General features: G+C 39.2%; 1 protein-coding gene across 4 annotated transcripts in view; it reads right to left on the minus strand.

The window, feature by feature from the left end:
* The window catches only part of ZFAND6 (zinc finger AN1-type containing 6), a 60858-nt gene that overhangs the window by 11085 nt on the left and 25640 nt on the right, over positions 1–24133 (minus strand). For 2 of the 4 annotated variants that reach the window (XM_080914751.1, XM_080914753.1), the window contains exons 2-3: positions 932–1102; positions 594–702 (exon numbers count right to left, since the gene is read on the minus strand). In XM_080914751.1, the coding sequence (XP_080770877.1) occupies positions 594–702; positions 932–1085 (263 nt within the window). In that variant the 5' untranslated portion in view covers positions 1086–1102. Of the gene's footprint in view, positions 1–593; positions 703–931; positions 1103–17514; positions 17676–24133 lie in introns of all 4 variants that reach the window. The other 2 variants (XM_080914752.1, XM_080914750.1) reach the window with 2 other exon arrangements.

Below are 24133 nucleotides of genomic sequence, written 5' to 3' on the forward strand. Positions count from 1 at the left end.
TAGAAATAAGTATTTCCTTCCTTCCTTCCTTCCTTCCTTGCTTGCTTCCACACCTAAGAGAAGCCTTAAACTGTCTGTATAGTTCAGCCTAGCTTTGAACTCTCAGTCTTCATGCCTGTTTCTCAAGTCTGAGATTATACAGGCATGCACCATGACTTTCAGAGCTTAAAACACATATTTCTGTATGCATCCCTCTATCTCTAACGTCAGATCTAAAAACAAAAATATAAAACAGAAAAAGTAGTATTGCCTTATGATAAAAACAAAGAATCTGAACCAAGGCTCTTCTGATTCAAGGCAATATTATTTGTAGACCAAGGACTATAGTGTGGAGCACTAACTTCAGAGAGCAGCAGATCAGTATGCAGTGTGAGAAGAAAAGATGTCTGAAAAGGGGATTGAAGACTTAAAAGAACTCTCCTTCAACAAAGAACAGAACAAAACATCTTGTAACTAGTGAGTAGCAGGCAGTCAGATATAATTCTAGGCCAGTAAATCCTGCAGTAGTTTTAGTGTTCCTTAGTGAAGTGATGAAAAACTATCATAAGATCAATACTCTTTAGTGTCAGTTCTCTTTCAGAAAGTGGCCTTACCCTGGCTGCATAGGTGAAGACGTAGACTCTAGCGCCGACTGAGCGTCTGGGACTCCGCCATCTGCGCACGGCACTGGTAAGGATTCAGACAGACTGCTGACAGAAGCTGCTGCAACACAACACACTGCAGGTTAATATTCCAACAGCCCAAGACCTGATAAATTCAAAGGAAGATCAATTCCCCACACAACACAGTATATAGGTTCCTGCTTTAGTATCTGTTTTCTAATGTTGTTTTAGTGATATGAAGGTAGCACTGTGTGAGAGGAGGTGAACGAAAGCATTGCACATACGCCATGTGTCGTCATGAATGCTGCTGTTTTAACTGGATTACTTACCAGGTGGGCTTATTCTACCATTGCTACTGTTCTGTCTTTGAAGATGTTCTTTATAGCATACTGAACACATGCCATTAGTACGAGGGTTTCCATAAAATCCGCAGCCAGTGGAGCAAAGCATAGGTGCTTGGCTGTGATTAGTTTCCTGTGCCATGTTCTTCTGTTGCACACCTGAAATCAGCACAGAATCAGTAAAGAATTCCAGCAGAAGATTTCAGTGTTACATTATCCAAGCCTGTGTTCTATAATGAGGGAAAACCATCAATATGCTCTTTCCCTAACCACGGCAAACGTAAAGAGCAAAGGACACTTGGTGAACTCCTACTTCAAGCTCCTCTCTGTAAGCAGGTCTTTGCTGGTTCAGAAAGTATTTTACTTCCCCGGAGAAAGTGACCTCTTTCTGAAGACTCTGTACCACCCCAAAGTTAATTTTAGTTTGGACTCTTAAAATCATGAGCACCACTAAGTTTTGCTATGAGTTATACTACGTAATTTCTAGCTATTTAAAGTTTTGTTCAAGTCTGCATTAACTTGTGATATATTAAAGTTTAAAGATTACCACCTAACGTAATTTTGTTGTGGTGAATACTGAGAATTGGGCAGAATGTTGGTGAAATGAGAAATGGGATTTAATCATTTTGGAAGGAAATTTAGCAATTCACCTCAAGAGTCCTGCAGAAGACAAATACTGCTCCCTAAACGAGCCATTTGTTTCCTTAAGCATGACAATCTATAGAATATCTATAATATAATCAAAAAAAGAACAAAGCATATACAAAGAAAACACCCTGAGTGTCCAACATCAAAAAATACAATTAATGACAAAAATCTCTGGAATCATTAACATTTTAAATGACTTTCTCAGGAAGAAAATGTACACAGTGGACTATATATATAATGTGTTGCTAAATAGTGCTAATGGAACAGCCATTAATTATAAAAGATCAGTAGAAAACATATCCAAGAATGGGAACGCTAAGTTTTCTGTGATATGTGACTGACTTTAATTTTTTCTCAACTGTGAAGACGCTATTTGCCTAATTTAAAAAAATGTTTACTTTTAAAAACATTTATAATTTGAAGAGTAAAATTAAAACCTAATGGGACAGAGAAATTAGTCACTGCATACTGGGACCCAGGAAGTATTTGGGAACCACTTGAAGGTGATAATAAAGGGAGATGGAAGAATTTCACATGCTCTTTCTCCCAGAAAACTGGTGACTTGGCACAAACAACCCATGGCAGCAATCAGTAAGTAATAGCAGGCTTATTAAAAAGAATTCCTTCTAAAGAAAGGTTATTACAGACCAAAAAAGAATAGATACTTGAAATAGAAAACTCTTTGTCACTGAAATTGCCTTGACTTGGAAAGCACCTAAGGAAAGCATTCACTGTTCACAAAAACCAGCGTTTTCTCCATCTGAATGACTTAACAATTGTTGAGGGTAAAGATCATCAAATTTAATAACTAAGAACCACAAGGCCCTTACAAAAAGAAGCTGCAGACTAGGTATCTACCCTTAAAAGTAATGTCCCAAATCACCATGGAGAACACTCCTTGAATCACACACCCAGAGGCAGAAACCCACAGACCTCTGTGAGATACAGTCTAGCCTGGTCTACATAGCAAGCTCTAGGCCAGTTAGTGTTACACAGTAAGACCCTGTCCCAAAGCAAACAAATGAAGGTGAAAGAGAGAGAAAGAGAGAAAGAGAGAAAGAGAGAAAGAAAGAAAGAAAGAAAGAAAGAAAGAAAGAAAGAAAGAAAGAAAGAAAGAGAAGGAAAGAAGGAAAGAAGGAAGGAAAGAAGGAAAGAAAGAAGGAAAGAAAGAAAGAAAGAAAGAAAGAAAGAAAGAAAGAAGGAAGGAAGGAAGGAAGGAAGGAAGGAAGGAAGGAAGGAAAGAAAGAAAGAAAGAAAGAAAGAAAGAAAGAAGGAAAGAAAGAAAGAAAGAAAAGAAGGAATGACCTAGCTGGGTGTGGACAGTGCACACCTGTAATCACAGCCATCTTCTATCATCTGAGAAGATTATTAAAACATTTTTTTCAACTGTAAGAGCCCAGATTTTCTTTACAGCATTGTATATATTAAATTCAAAGCAACCACTAAGATCTTGTTTTATTGTTTTTTACTAAGAAATGTGTAGGGAGGAGCAGGTGCACATTCCATTAAAACATTTAAAATAGATTAGTATTAAAATTTCCCCTCAGTTTTATCTGTCATATGATAAATAGCACTAAATATAATATTTAAAATGAAATCTCTTCATGGTACTCAATTTTATAAGGTGTTAAGATTCTGGAACCAACATTCCGAGAATTCACTGCTGCAAAATGTACATTTCTTAACACATGCCACAACACTTCAACGGGGCTGACAGACATTTTCTTGTGAAGAGAGGCACAAAACCGACTTATAAAGCATTATCTCTAGACTTAAAATTTTATATAAATGGAGACCACTTGAAGATGGGAGAGCACCTAACAAGATTCCCTGGGATAGATACTAGAGAAAAGACAATATAAAAATACAGATTCAGTCCGCTACTATACCATGCCACTAAGCAACAGATTAAAGTAATATATAATAAAGGAGTTCTTCCTCCTGATGTGGATAAGCATGGCAGTATAACTGAAAGCCACAACATCCAAAAAAGAATATATATATATATTCTCTGAATACTTAGGTAAACAGACAGGGATAAAAGTAAAATATGACCATCAAGCTTTTCTGCCACATTTAACTTTAAAACCAACATTAAAATTCAATACCATCTAACTCTAGCTATTTCCTAAGCAAAACTGTCCTGCACAGTAGCAAACAGTAATTTTTCAGAATTCAGGAGACACAGGGTATTATAAAGATTCAATCTTACCTATTCATCTTCAAAACATTGAGAAGTACCTTTTGTAAAGATTCAACATGACAAAAAAAAAAAAATCACAAAGGATAACTATTTCTATGAAGGCAGTGGCACAGCAAGGGTACTGTGGAAAAACCCCAGGTCAGCCCCTCCTCCCTCCTCTGCCATTTCTGGTAGATGAACAACTTGCAGGACATACATCTAACACTGAAACGATTAGGAAGTAAAATTGGTAAGGGAAGAGAAAGCGGCAGATCAGCTCTTCATACCGTACGTGGGACTCCACAGCTGCAAATCCAAGGAGCAGCAGCAGTGAAAATGCCAGGCATAAGAGTGCCAACCAGAGCCCCCTGCCCCAGGGACTAAACCACCAACCAAAGGGTATCATGGAGGGACCCAGTGCTCCAGCTGCATATGTAGCAGAGGATGGCCTTGTCAGATTGTCAGACATCAAGGGAGCAGAAACCCTTGGTCCTGGCAAGGCTCAATGCCCTAGTGTAGCGGAATGCCAGGGTAGGAAGGTAGGTGGAAGTGAGTGAGTGAGTGGGTGGGTGGGCGAACACCCTCATAGAAGCAAGGGGAGAGGGGATGGGCTGGGGGGATTCTGGAGGGGAAACAAGGAAAGGAAATATATTTAAAATGTAAATAAAGAAAATATCTAATAAAAGAAAAATAAAATAAAAAAATAAGTGTCTAGCACTACATAATAATAAAACAGCTCATGAATTGAACCCAGTGTGTTGAACTGACTTCTCATAGTCAAAAATCACAACCTATGCTCTCTAATGCAACACAGTTATTCAGGACGGTGGGACTGTTGTTTTGTCCATATACCATTTATTTCTAAACCGCTCTCCAAGATGGCACTATGAGAACCCAGTTTAAAAATGAAAATAATTCTTAAACAAACAAACAAACAAAAATAATCCCACCCCAAAACCAAAAAACCTTGACTGGACCAAAGTCATACTGGTGAACAAATCAGTCTTTTAATACTAAAAAAAAAAAATTAGAAGGATGACAGTTGAGACATTCATGAATTTTTTATTATTTGCATTTAAAAATCAGCTAAAACTTTACTCAATTGTTCAGTCTTAAGATAATATGCAACTTTAACTAGTTACAACCTACTGTACTCAAAATAATTAATTTTTCCATTTTGTCTTTTTCTTAAGGAAGTCTTTATCAGTACAAATATTCAAGATTGCATATTCTAAGAATGCAAGAAAATTCATCACAAATTAAAATTCCTACAAAAGAACAGCAGCGAACAAAGGCAAGCGACAATTCTAAGGTCCTGCCTTTGTTTCATTTCCTACAGTGAGCTCACCAGTTCAGGGATTTCATTTGGGAATCTCATGCAATTTTACTTCCCATTCTGCTGCTGACTTTTGTCCCTTCAAGCGGGTGGGGGTGTGGAACCTAGAGATGGAGTTCTATGTATACAACAGGTGCATTATTTCTCATTGTTCTGTTTTACTGTCTTGCTTCCAGTTCTACTGACTTTAGCTCTCCTGGAACCTAGTTTGAGTTACTGTAGAGTAACTGCCCTTGAAGAATACTCAATCAAGCATTCATGTTCTGCACAATGTACCTGCCTCAGCCTACTTTCCACACAAAGTATACTGTGTAAAATGAGAATAGTCTTGGAGTCAGTTAGCAACAGTGCAATTCCCAACTTTGCCCTTTTCTTGTCTGTAAGTTTGGACATGTCACTAACCCAGGGTTGATGCTCTAAGAATACACGCATTACCTATCCAACACATGTATACAGTGCCAACCACACAGCTAAAGCTCCATCACTGCTCTAACTCCGCTGTTCCCTAGAAGTAGAGGAGCGAGTCCTTTGTTCCATCCCGACTGCTCATCCCTAGCTCTTGCTTTTCCTGTAGATGTTGTCTGCTGTGGCACTCTGCCCAACAGACCTATCTATTTCAGGAAATCAGTCTCTTTCGAATTCCCCCGAAAGCTGCTTATGGCACTCTTTAGGATGCTTAAATCTTACCATAGGCAACCCTGCAACTCACATCCCAGCTATAGGAAGCTTCTTCAAATCCCTTTTATGCCCATATGAACTGTATATATTTGACTAAATACATCTCATTATTATGAAAGTAATATGGAAATGTTATTCAGAACAGATGCTCAAAGTGGTTGTAAAATGCACACACAGACACTCCTATTGTTTTCCTTTCTTGATTTAAAGGAAATTAGGAAGAAATAGCTTACAGTGAGAAGTCAGTCCAGAGAAACTGTAAAATGCCAATTTAATCTTACTCAGCCCTGTCTGGTTGTCCAGCAGATATTAAAATTAATCTTCAAAAATTAGTGGATGTCACATCATAAACATTTCAGGTTTCCAAATAAAATAGGAAGACCTCACAGAGTGAGCTCATGTTCTCAAAATTGAAGCTAGCTAGGCAGGCTTAACTCTTTGGGATGACCTCTATCTGTCTGCTCACTGGGACTCATCAGTCTTACTGTTTGTCAGATTGTGTGTGTGTGTATGTGGGGGGACTTAAACTCATAGAGACCCATTTCCTTCTGCCTCCTGAGTGTTGGGATTAAAGGGTGTGCAGCACCATGCTCAGCTGTCTCTCTTTAGTCACTAGAAAGCTAACCACGCAGAGTTGGCTAGTTCTCTGTTATTGTATAAAAAAAGATTCCCAGGAGATAGGTACTCCTTACTATAAAAATTTTAACAGTAAGTGATCCAAATATCAGTGCCAAATCTGACATAGTATAGTAACTCTCAGAATTCTGAGCATCAGGATCTCCAAATCCATGTGAAACACACACACACACACACACACACACACACACACACACGCACGGGGGGGGGGGTTGCGGGGGAGGATATTGATTTATTGAGATATTCTGCAGGATATCCAAGAAGGTCACAAAGCAAATGGAAAACACACCTTGGCAGAAAACACTTGGGAAGAGAGCTGCTCACTCAAGATGAAAGAACAGGGACTTAGGTTAAAGTTCCTACTGTACCGTAGGCCTGATAACTCTGCATAGCAGTCAGTCCCCAGATCCCTAAGTTGAGTTGTTTTTCCTGCTGTTGATTACACTGAAAAACAAAAAAGCCATTGAGTCTCCCTAGCATATGGATAAGATCTCTGGGGACATATTCCTAGCAAATATAAAGCACAGCATTCCTATATGTAATTACATTAAAGCTAGACATGTTCTAGTATAAACCCCACTTACCCAGCTACAGCTACAGAGAAGTTTCCACAGGCCTGGATGATAAATCTCATCAAAGGGGTCACTGTAGCTGGACATGATGACATACCTCTACTTCAGCTCTGCAAGTTCAAGGCCAACAGTAGGGGACAAGGTGGGGGAAGTATCCAGTATATCTGTGTGTTCATGTCTGAGTACACACTATACTTAGTAGCTTTTCTGGCTCTTAAACTTCTGTAAAGGCATTATATAACACCTAATATTGTGAAATTCAACTATGCTCTTTATGTAATTGTGGTATATTCATTCTCATTCTCACGCAGAATGTTCCACAGTGTAAAAGACTGTCTAATGCAGATGAGGATTTTGAAACCTTCTTATCTAGAACTTCTAGAAACACAACTGTTGGAAATATTACTTATGTTACTTCTGGCTAAAATGCATCCATACTTAGCCTGAGTACATACCTAAGAGTGGGAATGTGGACTTTCAACTTCAGCAGAGACTATTAAACAGTTTCCCAAAGCAGTTACATATCTTTACACCTTTCCAGGAAGTAAAAGCCCTAGAATATTCCTGAGCTTACCTATCCTCAGTACAGTCTGTCTCCTATATTGGGCTGTATGTCCAATATAAATATGTTCACACCCTATTCCTGAAGCTCTAAGTATTTTCTCAAATACAGTAAGAATCTGAGAAGATCTCAGCCTGGATTATTCAGGCGAGCCTTAATAGAAAGAAGAGCCGCAAGCTTTGAGATGTTCAGCAACAATTTAATTTCTGGACTGTAAAATCAAGAGAATGATTTTCTTTGCTTTTTTACTACCTGAATTGGATTAGTTGGCTTTAGAAACTGAGAAATTAACCCTTCTATTTAAATATTCTGTACCTCCGTGTCTTATCTCAGCACCCCGATAGCTTCACCATCACTGGATGCTGACTGACTAGTGGGCATCCTCTGTCTTCACTGACTGTTTTCTGTTGTATGATCTTCTTGCTTATTTTGCCAACTATGTGCCTTGTCTTTTCCATTCTGAGTGTGGTTTGATTCTACAAGCTGATGCTTTAAATGTGTGTTCCCTGGCTGGTGGCACTGTTTTGGGAGGCTGTAGAACCTCTAGGAAGTAGGGCTTAATTGGAGAAATGGTTCCTTGGGGGCAGGCCTTTGAAGGTGATACTAAGCCCCTGGTTTCAGGCTTATACTCTGCTTCCTGGTTCACTGTGATATGAGGGACCTATAACACTCTTCTAATCTCATATACTTCCCTACCATGATGGACTGAGGCACCCTGAAACTGTGAGTCAAAATAAACTTTCCTCCTGAAAGTTTCTCCATCAGATATCTCATCATAGTGATACTAAGTTATGTTAATAATGTCCTTAGTTAGGTGCTATTAAATAAATCACTGCCTATTCTTAGACCATGAAGATATTGTATATTTCTAGACTTTTTTTATTTTATCTTTCACTGTCAATTTATCTGGATTTAACACTTCTTTTTAAAAAATGTGGAATAACGAAAGATTAAGATTTTTTTTCTCATTTACAATTAACCCAAAAACCACTCTTACTGCAGGTCGTGATATTTATCCTTATGCTTGTTACAGTGGGGAAGCTGGCTGCCACATCATAAAGAAAGGCTCACTGGTAAGCAGCCGAGAGCTCCATTCAAAGGCTAGCTACTAGCTACAAGCTCTCAAAACTGATCTTGGTTCTGTACAAACTGTCTTCAAAAATAAGTCAGTGTTTACCTACATAAAGTCACTCAATATCCTTGCTTATAAAAGGCAGACCTCCTCAGCGGCTGCATCACTTACAGTTTCACCTGTTTCTCAAACCAAAACATCGTCACCCTACAAAACCCAAAATGTAAACAATGGTCTGTACTACACAAGATCCATCCTTGTAAGTCCTTTCATTTCCTCCTCTTTAATCTTAATGCTTCTGAACTATCCAGACACCACTTCCACGTAGCCACTTAGCACACAGGTAGCCTCATCTCCTTCTTCTATATCCCTTTAAGGAGATCTCTGACACCACTTTAAGTTCATTTCTATCTTAGTTTACCACCTGTGTGAATTACTGCCTTGCTTAAGATACTCAGTTCGGTAACATCTTTCTCAAAACCGCTCAGAATTTTGTACAAGATTTTTTATATAGGGAGCTGATTTTATTATAGATAAAATTATTTAGAATTCAACCTAATCTCTCAAGCTAGTGGTTATGGTCTATTCTCTAAACCAAGTATGCAAAGCCTACCTGTGGAGCACTGGGGATTCCCCGAGACCCTTTTTGAGTTTAAGGTCAAAGCTACTTTCAAAGTAATAACAATTTATAGCCTTATCATGTATGTGTACTTCTAGGTACTGGCAAGCTGAAGCAAGAGGATTACTTCCACTGAAGTTCAAAGCCACCCTACACAATACAGTAGAATCCCCATATCAAAAAAGCACCCAGTTCAGAAGCACAGAGACAGAATTAATAGTACTAGAAAGACCAAGGCAAGTTCCAGAACAGCCAGTGCTACACAGTGAGACCTTGCCTCAAAAAATAAAACAACAAAGAACTTGTCTGATTCAATCTGTTGGCATATAGGTCGGCAGTATAAAAGAAGGTATAAAACAGCTGACATCCTAGAGGTGGCCTTGAATTGTGACAGAAGATGTTATATATATTATCACTATACATGAAGGACAGTAGTTCTTTTTGAAAAAAAATCAAATATACGTAGCTATTTGGCTAAATGTTTTATTTTGTTACCCTCTACCTCCCAAGTGCAAGGATTACAGACATGTGCTACTATAAACTGTTGCTGGAGATGGAACCATGGGCTTCATGTATACCAGGAACTCTATCAACTTGATTATCTCTAAAACTCCTGGGAAGGTCTTTATCTTTTCTTAAAAGTTAATCCTATAGAGGCTAGAGGGATGGATATCTATGTCAGCATGTTGCTCAGATGGAAACTGTTACAGAAAACCATAACCAATCAAAACACAGAGTCATGGAGTCCCACTGGATGTATCTACAAAACATTCTTGTATCTAAAGCTCAAGGAGTACTGCAGAAGAAAGAGAAGGCAGAAAGACTGTAAGAGCTTGAGGATTGTGGTGGTTGTCCTGTCTCCTAGTGATATCAAGAGCTAAACCCACAGTCTCACCAACATGAATGAAGAAAGCCCATAAGGCTTTAATCCTACACAAAGGATTGAGTTATTTTGTGTTAGTTCTCTACTAAGAAATGACAGCAGGACTAATAGTCTTCCACACCAACTGACTACTTGATACCATATGATTAGCCCTGAAATCATACATATAAGTAACATCATATACACTGAGCAGGTTATATTTAGGAAGGAATATATGAGTGTGTGTGTGTCTGTGTGTGTGTGTGCATGCAGGTAATCACAATTAATGAAGAGACCATGAATTTGGAAGAGTGAGTAGGGAAGTAATATGGGAGTTTGGAGGGAGGAAAGAAAATGGAGAAATGATGTGATATTATAATCTCAACAATAAAAGGGAGAAAAAGTATACTGCTTTTTTTAAGGCTTAGTTATATATATGGGTGCTTTTCCTGGAAGTATGTCTGAATACCACATGCATGTCTGGTGTCAGCAGATTTCAGAAGAGAATGTTGGATCCTGGAACTAGATGACTGTGAGCCACTGTGGTGATTTAAGTGAGAATCACCCCCATAGGCTCGTATTTGAATGCTTAATTACCAGGGAGTGGCACCATTTTAAAGGATCAGGAGGATTAGGAGGTGGAAAGAAGGGTGTCTCTGGAGATGGTCTTTGAGAGTTAGAAAGCCCACGAGAGGCTGTCTGTCTCTATCTCTTCCTCAGACTTTGGATCAGCTATTCCTCTTGTAAGGAAGCCCCCAATGAAATGCTTTCTTTTTTTAAGTGTTGCCTTGGTCATAGTGTCTCTTCATAACAATACAACAATGACTAGGATAGCTGCCATATAGGTGCTAGGAACAAATTCTAAGTCTTTTGCAAGAGTAGCAAGTACTCTTAACCACTGAGCTCTCTCTCTATCCCCAAACAGTAGTTCCTAATAAAACAATAAAATTATTAACTTTATGTAATCTTGGTGCAGATTCTGCCATCCTTTATTCCTCTTTCATCCTCTCTGGATTAATGACACCCTGGAATAAAGCCTTCTTCGTGGTAGTTTCCTGTTCATATGATACCAACGGAAGTCCCTTTTGTACAGAGTTAAGGTTCATGGCTCTCATTTCAGAGAACAGGCCTGCTTGCTGAGGAAACAGACTCCTTCAAACCCAGAGGCAGACTGTTACAGCTACAGCTGCCTGTAATCAGCAGCAGTGCCTTCAGGGTCAACTGAAAGTTGAATGATGGACAAATAACCTGTCGTTGAGGACAGAAAAGACAAAAATTAGATTTAATACACAAAGCATTTTCTTTTCTTCTCAGAGTTGTATTTTCAATTACTCTAGAATGGAGTTGGCAAACCTCCTCTAAGCACCAATAATAAACATTGGGCTTTGTGAGCTACACAGTCTCTAGGCAACTCTCAAGTTGGACCTAGTTAATGAAAGGAAACCACACATACATGTTAACTGATGAGTGGACTTACAATAAAAGGTGCCTGAGAAGGATTGGGTAAGTGGGCCAGGGTTTGCCAGTTCCTGCTTCAAGCAGTGCATCTAGCAGGTCCTCAAGTAAAAGCCAGATGAATACATGAATGCTTTCAAAACTTGTTAGAAATGCTATTAGGAAAAACACAGCAAGACTTCTTGACAGCAAATCAGTTTTTCTTTTCTTATAGCTTTATTCAAGGATGATAACCTGACTTGTGCTGCCGACTGCTCTGCTGGTTACTATAATAGAAGTTTTATGCCACAGCTTCTGCTCACGACAGCCAATGTACGAAGCCGAGAATGTAGCTCTATGGTAGATCATCTGGTTGGCATGGATTCAACCCCATAGGTACAAGGACACAGACATGTAAGTCTGATTTTCATGTATCTACAGAGACATCTACCTTCCAAATCAAAACAGCTATAAAATCACAAAGTGCTAACAAGTACTCAACAAAATTTAGAAATACAATCATTCTAACTTCAGTGCTTTTTATTTAAAAAGAAAAAAAAAGAGAAAAAAAGCCCAAAAGAAAATCAGTGGTTGAAAAGAGTGGTAGAGTTCTTGTTAACATGCACAAGGCCTTGGATTTAATCCCTCGCACCACAAAATAAGCAGGCAAATAAAAAAGTACATGGCATTCAAAAGGTGGATTTTCTTTCAGGGAAGATGCAGTCACTTGAAGGAAGGGATAACAAACATCCTAACAAGATACCTGACTACAGTTCACAGCAAAACAGCTATATATACAGGGTCACCTTTATGTACAAGGCAACCCAGTGAAAAGAACAATGGGCTTGGCTTAACTCTAAAACCAGATTGATTATGACACTGTCTTCTTAGTGCTTAGTCCAAGCCCCTTACACAGAGATAGGTGTGATAGCTGTCTTTTCTACCCCATGGGATTCTCAAGAGGAGCCCATTAGATTAAGAAAACACACGGCAACATAAATCAGTAAAAAACTCACATTAGAACTGGGTGAGATTTACATCAGCAACTACAGTTCTAAAATTAGAGGGAGGGGTGCAGTTGTTACTCAGAGATCATTTGTCTGTAGACTATGGTTCAACAAGAACACTGCCTCAAAGGCCTGCTCACCACATAATAGATCACTTGTTAGGAATTAGTTGAAAATGCCCCACCTCTACCTAAAATGAAAAACCACTTTCTCAGTTAGAAGGCAGGGAACGGTTTACAACCAAGCTCATAAAGTGATGTGTCGGTTATTTTGCTAACACAAACTTCCCAATTGTTTATACAGTTGCCACTGCAGAAGGATAAAAACAAGTACAGACACATGCCACACAAGAGCATTTCAGTAAATGGCTGGTAGTTCCACAGGTTATATTGCCTGGTGATCCCACTGCTGTCTGTTTTCACATGTACGTGCTCCTGTGTGTCGATGGCTAACTAATGAATGACTGCACTCTTCCTGGAATATCAAATGCTGGAAATAACCTTAGAAACAGAATAAGGTGACACTGTGAACAGCTTATTATGCATGCCAAAGAGGAGTTTGCAGTTAAATAATCAGCAAATGAAATTCTCCCAGCTTATAATTGAAAGGAGCCCTAAAAAGTACTGCTCATTACATACTTCCATTTAAGTCACATATTTCTTTGAAGAGAGTTCACAGGGATAAAAATGAATGTTGGACATCAAAAGAATAAAAAAAACGTCTATCAAAGAAAAAACGAAGTCAGAGAGAGTGTGTGTGGTGGTTAAAGCTCATTGTTAACTTGATTGGATTTAGAATCACCCTGGCCATATATACTTCTCAGTGTATGAGGGTGTAAGTGTATCAGTATAAGGAAGATGTACCAAGAAAGTGAATATAGCCATCACATGGCTGGCGTTCTGGACTGCATAAAAAGGGGAAAAAAACAAAACCCCAAAAAACAAAATAAAAACCAAACAACAACAAATCAAACAGCACCACTGGCTCTCTGCTTACCTACTATGGACACAATGTGACAGCTGCCCTTCACTCCTGCCATGTAACTGTACCCTGAACTTCCAGCCAAAACAGGAAAGTTGGTTTTGTCAATTTATAAAACATACCATTCATTCACTCTGTGTGTGTAGCCCCTAAGAGGCCGCGTGCATGTGCACTTAAATCAGTGGCAGGGTAAATAAAATTGGAAGGAATAATTATGTAGGATGGAAAAAATTGGAAGGGAGGGGGCATGGGAAAATTTGATAATTTACATTCCTAAAATATTAAAATGTATTTGTGGTGATCTGAATAAAGATGGCTCCCACTGCTCATAGGGAGTAGCACCATTAGGAGGTGTGGCTTCTCTGAAGGAAGTGTGTCACTGGAAGTAGGCTTTGGGTTTCATATGTTCAAGCCAGCCCAGTGTTCTTCTACTGCCTACCTTTCTGGATATAGAACTCTCAGCTACCTCTCCTCCAGTACCATGTCTGCCCGCATACTGCCATGCTTCTACTATGATTATAGTGACCCAATCCTCCAAATGTAAGCAAGCCCAGTTAAATATTCTCTTTTCTAAGAGTTGCCATGGTCATGGTGTTTCATCACAGTAAAAGTAACCCTAACTAGTACAGTATTTATGTATTTGTTGGGGGAGGGGCATGTGCCATAGCACGTGTGGAAGTCAGAGGACACACTTATAAATATCAGTTTTCTCATTCTACTGTGTGAACTCTGGAGATCAAACTTAGGCTGTCAGGCTTGGCACCAAGTGTCTACCTGCTAAGCAATCACAGCTGCCCAAGGATTTTTTTCCCCTCCCCACAGAATGAGAAAAGCAACCAATACACTGTCATTAAATAAAATTTAGTCAATATGATCTGCTTGCTAATCTGAAACGAGTTGGTGTTATTCCTTCCACCAGTTAGAACAGCTAATATGAGTACTTGGATACTTAATAGGCATAATATTCTAAAGAAAAACAAATTACTCAAGAAAAACTTCAACCTTAACCCAGATAAACACAGGAGACTTCATACAGCCTATAAATAGAAAAAAAAAATGATATGGTCAACAACTTCTATAAAATGAAACACTGGACCTAGTGCTTGCTTCCTGATATCACTGTTCAATTTCACATCGATAATATCATAACTAGCTTCAGATAAGAGCCCATCTACTAGGATCCAGGATACAAACTAAAATATTAAAAGAACGCTTTACTGAATCTTATCACCTAGATAATTCCCTCAGGTTTATGTATCTAAGTATGTTTTGTTCCATCAAGTATGCAGTTGGAGGAAAAGGGTGCAGAAAAAGGAAAGTGGATGGGCAGAGTGCACCACAAATCTGCTCCAACGGTTCCTTTTTGGTATTCACAATGTCCGATTTCTAGGAATGATTTTATTAGAATAAAGGAGTTCAAATGGCTAAAATGTATTTAAAAACACTATTCTATGTCCCTAAGAGCCAGCCTGGATGTGGTTAGCCTTCATTTTCATGATACAAAAAAGTCAAGTGGTGAACTTCAATCCAAAATGTAGTCACTAACAAACCACACACAAACAGTCAGTAGCTGTACTAATGCTTGTTTACCTACCAATTTCATATTTGAAAAATATTACTGCAGGGCTGGAGAGATGGCTCAGAAGTTACAAGCATTGGTATAATTTTCCAGAGAACACAAGTTCAGTACCCACATCAGGCAAGACAAACAGAATGGCAGTGTCAATACACATCAGACTTTATTATATAAACACTGTACCCAGTGTTATCCTAAAGAACAGCCAGCACTGTCTGAAACAGGAAGTCGCCAATCCTCGTGTGAAAGTGTGAAATGGGTGGATACTGGCAGCAGTTCAGAATGGGAGGATAGATGACTAAGGGTCATCACTCACTGTGTGTTTTTTATGATAGCTGAATATGTTCATCATTTCTAAATTCTTAATATTGAGTTGATGAGAAATGTCTCAGTGGGTAAAGGTGCTTGCAGACAACCTGAGTTAGAACTCACTCTCTCTCTCTCTCTCTCTCTCTCACACACACACACACACACACACACACACACAAACACACACACACATACCCCTACACATTCAAAGTCTATTATTTGGGGGCTGGAAATATAGCTGTGAAAAAAGTACATGCCCAGCATGAATGATACCCCAGGTTCAAGCCCCAGCATGACAAAAAAACAAAGAAAACTAAACTATTACTTTGAGGATTTATATTTCTTAGTATTACTCCTCTCAAAGAAGAAACAGAGGCTTCATAGTATTAATGGCAATCATTTGCAAGTGCTGTGAATCACTGAACCTTACCACTGTGTTAGGTAGAAAAGTATCACGTTCTACAGAGGAACAGAGAGGTTAAGTGATTCCTCAATATCACCTGGCTATTAAAAGTAATACCTAGGATGTGACACCAGGACAGTTCTACTCTATAGTCTTGGCATGTAACAATGACCACTCCTTCTCATGTAGCCAGAACTCCATCATAATCATACTGCATAATAAATGCAAAAGCAAACAAATCTGGGCAAGAGACCAGGATCAAGCCTATACCCCTTCCTGGTAAGGTAAAGGGCAGGGCAGGGGAGATGGAGAAGAATGTGCTATCATCTGCACAGACCTTGGATTGAAACAGATGCTTGGCTCCTTAGTTCTGCCCTGCATACCCCTGATAAGAGAACTAAGAACAGAGACTCACTCCAGAGTGGCAGAAGCCAGAGGAAAACCTGCCACTAATTTACCTAGTTCCTTGGTTATCTAGTTATCAGGCTTCCCTTTTCTACTGCTTCTCCTTTCTCCCTAATCTCACTTTGGAGATCACACGCCAAAGGCTTCTCTCATCTTCAATTGCCTTTATTTTTGACTCTAAAAAGACAGGAAAGAATCTAGGATTCTTAATTTTTCCCCTTCTTTCTTTTAAAAGTGCAACACCAAATAATTTATCTTAGTTTTACCAGTAAAGTTTGCCAAACAACTAGCTAAAGAAGTTAAACTGCCGGTTTCAAAGGCCAGAGCACCAGTACAGTGAGGCTTGTCACTCTTAAACAAGGGATTATAATCTCTCTCCTCCGAAGCTTCTCAGACACACACATTTGTGTGTTACTTGATCAACCAATGAAAAAGAATCAGCAAACAGAAACCTTTGTTTTTCAACGGAATTATCCATATTCAGTATGCATTCATCACTGCTTTGTGTGTCTTCTGTGTCACTGCTTTGAAGGATCAGCCATTTGTCACACTAAAGAGAAAGTGACTACAAATACAGTAACAAGCAAGCAGCTGCTGATGCTCTTTGCCTCAGCCACAGTAAACACCGAATAGGTCCAGAAGCCTACCCGCACACACTGCATGTTCTCCTGAAGAGAGGGGAATCCAAACTAGAGCCTCATTCCTAAAATCCATCAACAAACTCTGAAGTAGGAAAAAAGGGTGTCTTCCAAAGAGGATTCTTGAGGTGATAACTCTTGGCAAAAGAGAAAAAACTCCTTTCTCCCCATCTCTATGAATTAATTTGTCTAGGTACTTAAATAATAAAATACATTAAAACATTTCAAACTGTATTAAAGAAATAAGCATTCCTTTACTTTTAAGTAATGCTTTCTTTATATTACTACGTTATAAAGAAAGAAGTCCCATATTACAACACTTAATTCCTAAAATAAATTTTATAGCTCGCTGAAATTAACTATAAAATAAATAGCAATCTAAAAAATCATAATCTTCACAAGAAAATTAATCATGTAGATACTAACCTAGAATAATATCTTAAAGATGTAGGTCACTAGCATTGTGTTACTGCTAATAGTACCTTATGACTAAATACCTACTATCCACTCCACCCCTCAAATCCTATCCACCAGAAATAAGAGGCCTTCAAGCCTTATCATGCTGGCTTGGGCGTAGCTTCGCATACTTTAGTTTTTAAGGTAAGTTGTATGTCCACTTATATAAGGTCAGAGGCTTAGGTCTCTACTCACACAGTTGAGGTCGGTGAGCAGACAGCTGTCCTGTGTCTTGAGACAGACATTAGCTTCCTGCCTTCCCTATCCTCATAAGCAGCTACTTAAAGTTTCACTTTTATGCAAGAAAACATTTTAAAGCCTTCAGTGTTTTACTGCAGCAGACTTCAGATTCATTCCTGTAACACATTTAACATGAAACAGAGTTGAGACATTAAAACTTAAAATGTAAATTAACATTTTAATCATCTAAAAGTTAAAGGAATGCTTTCATCAACAACACAAGAGGGATGTTGATGAAACTTGTGAAAGAATACTATTAATTAGCATTAGTATTAATACTAATGAGAGAACATATTAATACATAACTATAGCCTAACGACTCTTCTACACAGGGCCATAGACTATGTGAGCAAGAGTTATTTTTTAAAATCATTTGACCCAAAGTTATTTAAACTAGGTATTCTTAATTTTTCTGAAGCTTAGCAATTTATTTGGAGTAACTGCCACATCTTTACAAGTGGTCAAGGACCTTCAGTGTTCCAAGGACAGCTCTTAAGAGACAGAAGTCCTAGTCCTATTCTTACAGCAGGAATCGCTACCTTTATGCCTGACACGTGCCATGAGGACCTGCAGCACAGGCCCCCAGTGTCCGTCCTAGAGTACCACCCCTGCTGTGGATGAATAAGGTGGGAGAAGGTGCATTTCTGTAAGAATTACATAATCCTACTCAAACGGAACCATTAAACACAGGAAAATCACAGTTTACAGATCAGGAGGGAATTACAGTTAGGATAAAATCTTATCTTCACTTCACTATGTATACATAGGCAGGCATAACAATTTGCACTGCAGAAACAAATAGAAATATTTTAGAGGTTTCCATTAAAAAAATTCTCCTAGATAAAAATGGCACCACTTTAACTTGGTGCAGGAACTAGAAAGAAGAATCCTCTGGTAAGGGCTCTTGTAGCCAAGCCTGAAGAGTGATCCCCAGAGCTTATTGATCAAAAGAACTCATTCAAGTTGTCCCTGGATCTCCACATGCATGCTGTGACAAATGTATAACCCTCTTTCGCCCATGCTCCCCACAATAAGTAAATAAAGAAAACTGAAGCAGAGTACTCTTCAGTGGTACTACTGCCCATATTGTTATCCAATTTATTTTTTAAATTCTAGCCTTACTCACCCAGGAGAGGATGGAAGCAGATACAGAGACCCACAGCCAAACATCAGGCTGTGGAAGAATAAGGGGATAGGCTTGGGCAAGTTGGAGGGTTCAAAGACACCACAAGAAGACCTACAGAGTCAACTAACCTGGAACATGGGGGTTCACAGAACATGCAATCAGGGAGCATGCTGAAGATGGACCTAGATCCCCTACATATTAGTGGCAAATGTACAACTTGGTCTGCATGTAGGTTGTCCCCTAACGAGTGAAGCTGGGGTTGTCTAGGTTCCTTGCCACTGAATTCTTTTTCCCCTACCTGGTCTGCCTGGTTGGGCCTCAGTGAGAGAGGATATGCCTAGTCCTGCTGAGACCAGATGTCCTAGGATAAAGTGATTCCCAAGAGGGATTTTCTTCTTTAAAGAGAAGAGGCAGCAGCAATGAGATTTGCAAGGGTGGGACTAGGGAGAGAGCAGGGTAGGGGACTGTGACCAGGATGTAAATTGAATAAAAAAAAAAAATACAATTAGGAAATAAGTCCGATTCCAAGTTTCTTTGAAACAAAAATACCCAGGAATAAATTTAAGCAAGAAGGCGAAGAACCTCTTAAATAAAGTCTCTCACCTTCCAGGTCTCTGGTACATTCTGGTCCCTCCCCTCCCAGCTATCTCCCCACAGGTTGCATATTGCCATTCATTCTGCTGGCCTTCAGGGCTTCTCAATCTTCCCCTCCCAATACCTGAAAAGTTTCCTTTGGTCGGGCCCTTGCTCTGCCTCCCGTGATGGCTTTCTTTTCTCTCCCCGGTGGGATTGACACATGCTCACTAGGGCCCTTCTGCCTGCTAACCTTGAGTTCCGTGGATTGTATCCTAGGTGTTCTGGCTAATGTCCACTTATTAGTGAGTACATACAATTTCAGTACTAAAAAAAAAATCCTGGCTGACAGGGAGTTACACACATGAGCAGACTTTAGGCTTAGACAGCTCATGCTTTCCTTTCTTATTAGCAATAAACTCTAGGCAAAATAAATTTCAATAAAATGGTTCTTGAAAATCCAGATAACTTTCTTCTATATGTACACAGGGTTCAATATACCTATACTGTTCTCATTATCTATAGTAAAGTTTAGGACTCACTTTACTATTTCATGAATATAAGATAAATACTTAACAGATGCAACATGATTAAAAAAAAACCACAAACAATAACTTTGAAGGCTGGTAACTTTTACAATTATTTTAAATACTTTACAATATCTACTGCTAAAATACTGCACATACACTATGCTATAAAGATGACTAAATGAGTTTATTCAAAACAAATATTTATAATCTACATATAGTAACAAAAGATCTAAGAAATAATTCAACATTTCACAGTTTATAACTTCCTAGAAAACCTCTTACACAAGAGTTTTGCACATACACTCCATCCTCCTTCCTACAAGCATGTGTACATTATGCACTCTGCAGACTACGGAGCTGAGGCTGGATCTTTCTGGCTCCTAAACCTAGTACTTGAGCCTCAGGCTTGAGTAGATGACAGGCCACTGTATTAACAGCAAGCCACTTCTGGAATTGAGTATCATATAATCAAGTACAACACTAGTAAATAAATTAGCTTTGTCAGGAACATAAAAGAATGGCTATAAATTCAGAAAGTTATCTCTTTGGAATAACAATTATGGGAAACTGGAAGGAACAACCTCAAGAAATAAAAAAGAACACAACTGAAGTACTGTTAAAGAGAGAGGAAAAGAGCAGGTTTATCTCAGAGGGTGCAAAAATGCTTAAAACTGTACAAGTTACATGAGACAGCATCTTGTCCAACACTAAACTCTTGGCACAGCAGCTGAAAAGGGTTCCCTCCTGCAGTTAAAGACTTGACACTAATCACTGGAGTCACTACAGCCATGTTAATAATTCAGGCCAAACTATCAGAGGTTGGTTGAAGCTCGTGGATGAAGGTTACATGAGGGCTGCTATACACCAAGTATCAAGGTGCATCTCCACAGGTGACTTATTTGAACTTGGAGAACCCAGAAGATCTCATACTAATCAGACAATGAAAATGTATTCCTGACGAAGACACGGGTGGACACATGCCTCCTGATGTGGTACAATGAGAAACTCATACCATCGGCAGTTTCTCAGTCATGAGAACACTGATGAGCCCAATCTGATGATCCTGCAAAACGCTTGCCACCCATTTAAAACACATCCATGCCTGTAAAAACAAATCAAAATTAAGGAAATGTGCCTAAGAACAAGAGTAAGGGCAAAGTGATGGGACAGAAAATGTCACACGGAGAGGCTCAGGTTAGAGTTCTTAGATTGAAACAGACAAGCTAATGAACATTTACTGGAGCTGGGAATATGGGTCCACACCTATACATCTAGCATCTATGTTCTATGGGCTGCACAACTGCATATATGCGTACACATATGTGGAGACGAGGAGACACCTCAGAAGACACCCACCTTATCCTCTGAGGCACAGCTGGTTTCCCTGACATGGGGCTAGCCCATTAAAGGAGGCTTCCTAGCCAGAGAAGCACAGGGATCCTCCTATCCAGCTTCCCCAGCACTGTGTTCCACTGTTTCCTGTTATTTTTGGTTTTGGGGTAGTTGGTTGTTTGTTGGCATGAAAGCATTCAATTGTCATGTTTCAAGCCAGTCTGTGTTTAAGAGTGAGACCTGGTCTCAAAAAAACAAAATGAAGCAAGCAAACAAACAACAAAAACAGCATTGACAAAAACAGTAAAAGCAGTTAGAGAATACTGGTTTTATATTTTCTTCATTTGGTAACAGTAAAGTTTTTATAAAATATCCTTGTTTTAGGTGTTTATGATAATATTCATATGCTAAAAGAATATATAATAAAAAGAATACAATATGTAAGTCAATTCTTAAGTCAGGAAAAACACTGACTGTTGGTATGAAATGCTTGCTGTGCAAGAACAGGACTTGAGTTAGACCCTATAATCCTGCAAACCAACCAACCAACCAACCAACCAACCAACCAACCAACCAACCAACCAACCATCCCCAAACCAAAAATAACAGAAAACAGTAGAACACAGTGCTGGGAAGCCAGAGGGGGATCCCTATGTTTCTCTAGCCTGACAGCCTCCTTTAATGGCTGGCCCCAAGTCAGGGAAAACAACCCTGCCTCAGAAGATGAGGTGTATGCTTCCTAAGAAATGACTTCTGAAGTTGTCTCCTGGTCTCCACATATGTGTGTACACACACACACACACACACACACACACACACACACACACACACAATCGTGCAGCATACACAACCACAAAAACCAGCAACCAGAATAAAAGAACATTCTGACTAGAATAATACAATAACACCTGACAAAAAAGTATTCAGACTCTGCTAAGTGTCACAAAGGAATTATTTACAAGGCTGCTGTAAATTTCTGTAAGTTTAAATTTGAGAATATTTTAAAAATATTAAAGGTTATATTCTAGTGATTCCAAACATCTAGTAAAACAAAACCAGATTTTCTATCTTACTACTGTATTCAAACTCACCTAAGTGGAGCTGACTTAGGATCATAAGTGAGTTACAGTCTGACAGAACACTATAGATGTGTTCTTACTGACACATGCCACATGATAAGCTATGACGACAAGCTATGACACACAGATTTGGAGTTTATTTCCTTCCTTCCTGCACTGGTGCAACCCTCCCCATACTTCACCACAGTTCAAGGTAAACCTCTCTACCAGTGCACACTGTCTTTCATAATGCAAGCATGTCTCCTTGCTAAAAACTCCACATTCAGCTATTTTCTGGTTTTGCCAGATAGCAAAGGCAGAATCAAAGCAACAGCTAAATCAATTAAGAGCAGCAATGGGAAATATTAAGATACACCTTCCACCTAAGAAACAACACTGTATGACACCAGTAAGGACTGAGGAAAACTTCCACTACAGAGCGTTAATCATTGACATCAAAGCACTAGTGACTAATCACATCCATTTGAGTGACAGAAAAGAAAGAGTGAAAGTAAAGGAGGGTAGGATGGGTGCTATAGCCCAGTGGTAGATCGCTGCTTTGCCAGATGCAATCCTCAGCACCAAAGACAATATGACCACACTGCTCATAATTCCTGTCCCTTAAAACTTGCTGTGAGAAGCCCAAAACAGCAGTTTTTGTACTTGAAAAATCTCACACCAAACACAGTAGACAGGGGTGTGGTAAATTGTGTGCTCTGCTCTGTTTCATGGAAAAAGAGACAGCAAAAACTGGAGATCACTTCACTACCAAGACTGGGGAAGCATTCAGCTTCTGGGGCTAAATGGATCCAGCTTTCACCAGGCCATCTAGGACAGGAGCATCTACCAGTACTCAGATGCTTTTAGGCCCTGTTTACAGCTATGCTGTGCCTTCTTTTAGGCAGGTCTATAACAGACTAATCTGATCCAATGCTGTGTCCATAGCATACATTACCCATCCTTACAGAATACTCAATATCAAAACTTCTGTTAATTCCCATCCCAATCCCTGCCTTCCCTTCGTATCCCAGGTAGTAGAAACAGGTTAAATCCTCTATCTCAGCCAGACCTCACTATCAGCTTTCGTATTTTGTTCTCTTAAGATCTAAATTTAATGATCACTTGTTTGAATGCAGCAGGTAGATGATGCCGTCATAAAAGAATCAGAATTAAATACACCATGAATAAAACCAGACCAATTTAAACCTAAAATTTAAGCCCAAAAGACCAGATTTAAGAAATACAAGCGCACACACACACACACACACACACACACACACACACACAGACACTTAGCATGCAGTACTCTTAAGCTCTACAGCTCCCCGAGAGACTTTTATCTTCTCCAGGTTGGCTCCCAGCTTGAGCACAGGCCACTCATGTTAGCTGGAGAGAACATATTTGCCTTAGCCTCTTAGTGCTTTGGATATACAGGTATGGACTTTCTTTCATACATGGAGAAGAAACCCGCCCCCATCTCATTATATAAGATGTGCAATCTTGAAGTAAATAAACTGCAAGACCGATACAGTTGTGTGAATAGTAAGCCCCCACCCAAGTCTTAGCCAGTTAAGACACCACATAAATTTTAAACTACCACTTACCCAACAGCAGCAACAGAAGGCAGTAACAGAACTATTAAACACCATGGTTAGGTTTCTTAAAAGCTTCTAACAATTAAATAAACTTTTTTTTTTTTACCTGTAAGTCCCTCTGACCATTTATCCTGGTTGACAGTTACCTCACAAAAGCTATGCGCTGGTAGTGGGATAAATGTGGAGAAAACTGAATATAGAATCATAGACATTTCTCAAAAGAAAGCAGAGGTCAACAGGCTGTATTCTACTCTGTGCAATTCAACCCACTACACTCTGTGTCACCTATCAGCTTAAAATAGGTGCTTTAACAGACACATTAGAAGGCTTGTGTGGTAGAATAATACTTAATTTACACTC

This window comes from Micromys minutus (assembly GCF_963924665.1).
Source record: "Micromys minutus genome assembly, chromosome: 3".
NCBI lineage: Eukaryota > Metazoa > Chordata > Mammalia > Rodentia > Muridae > Micromys > Micromys minutus.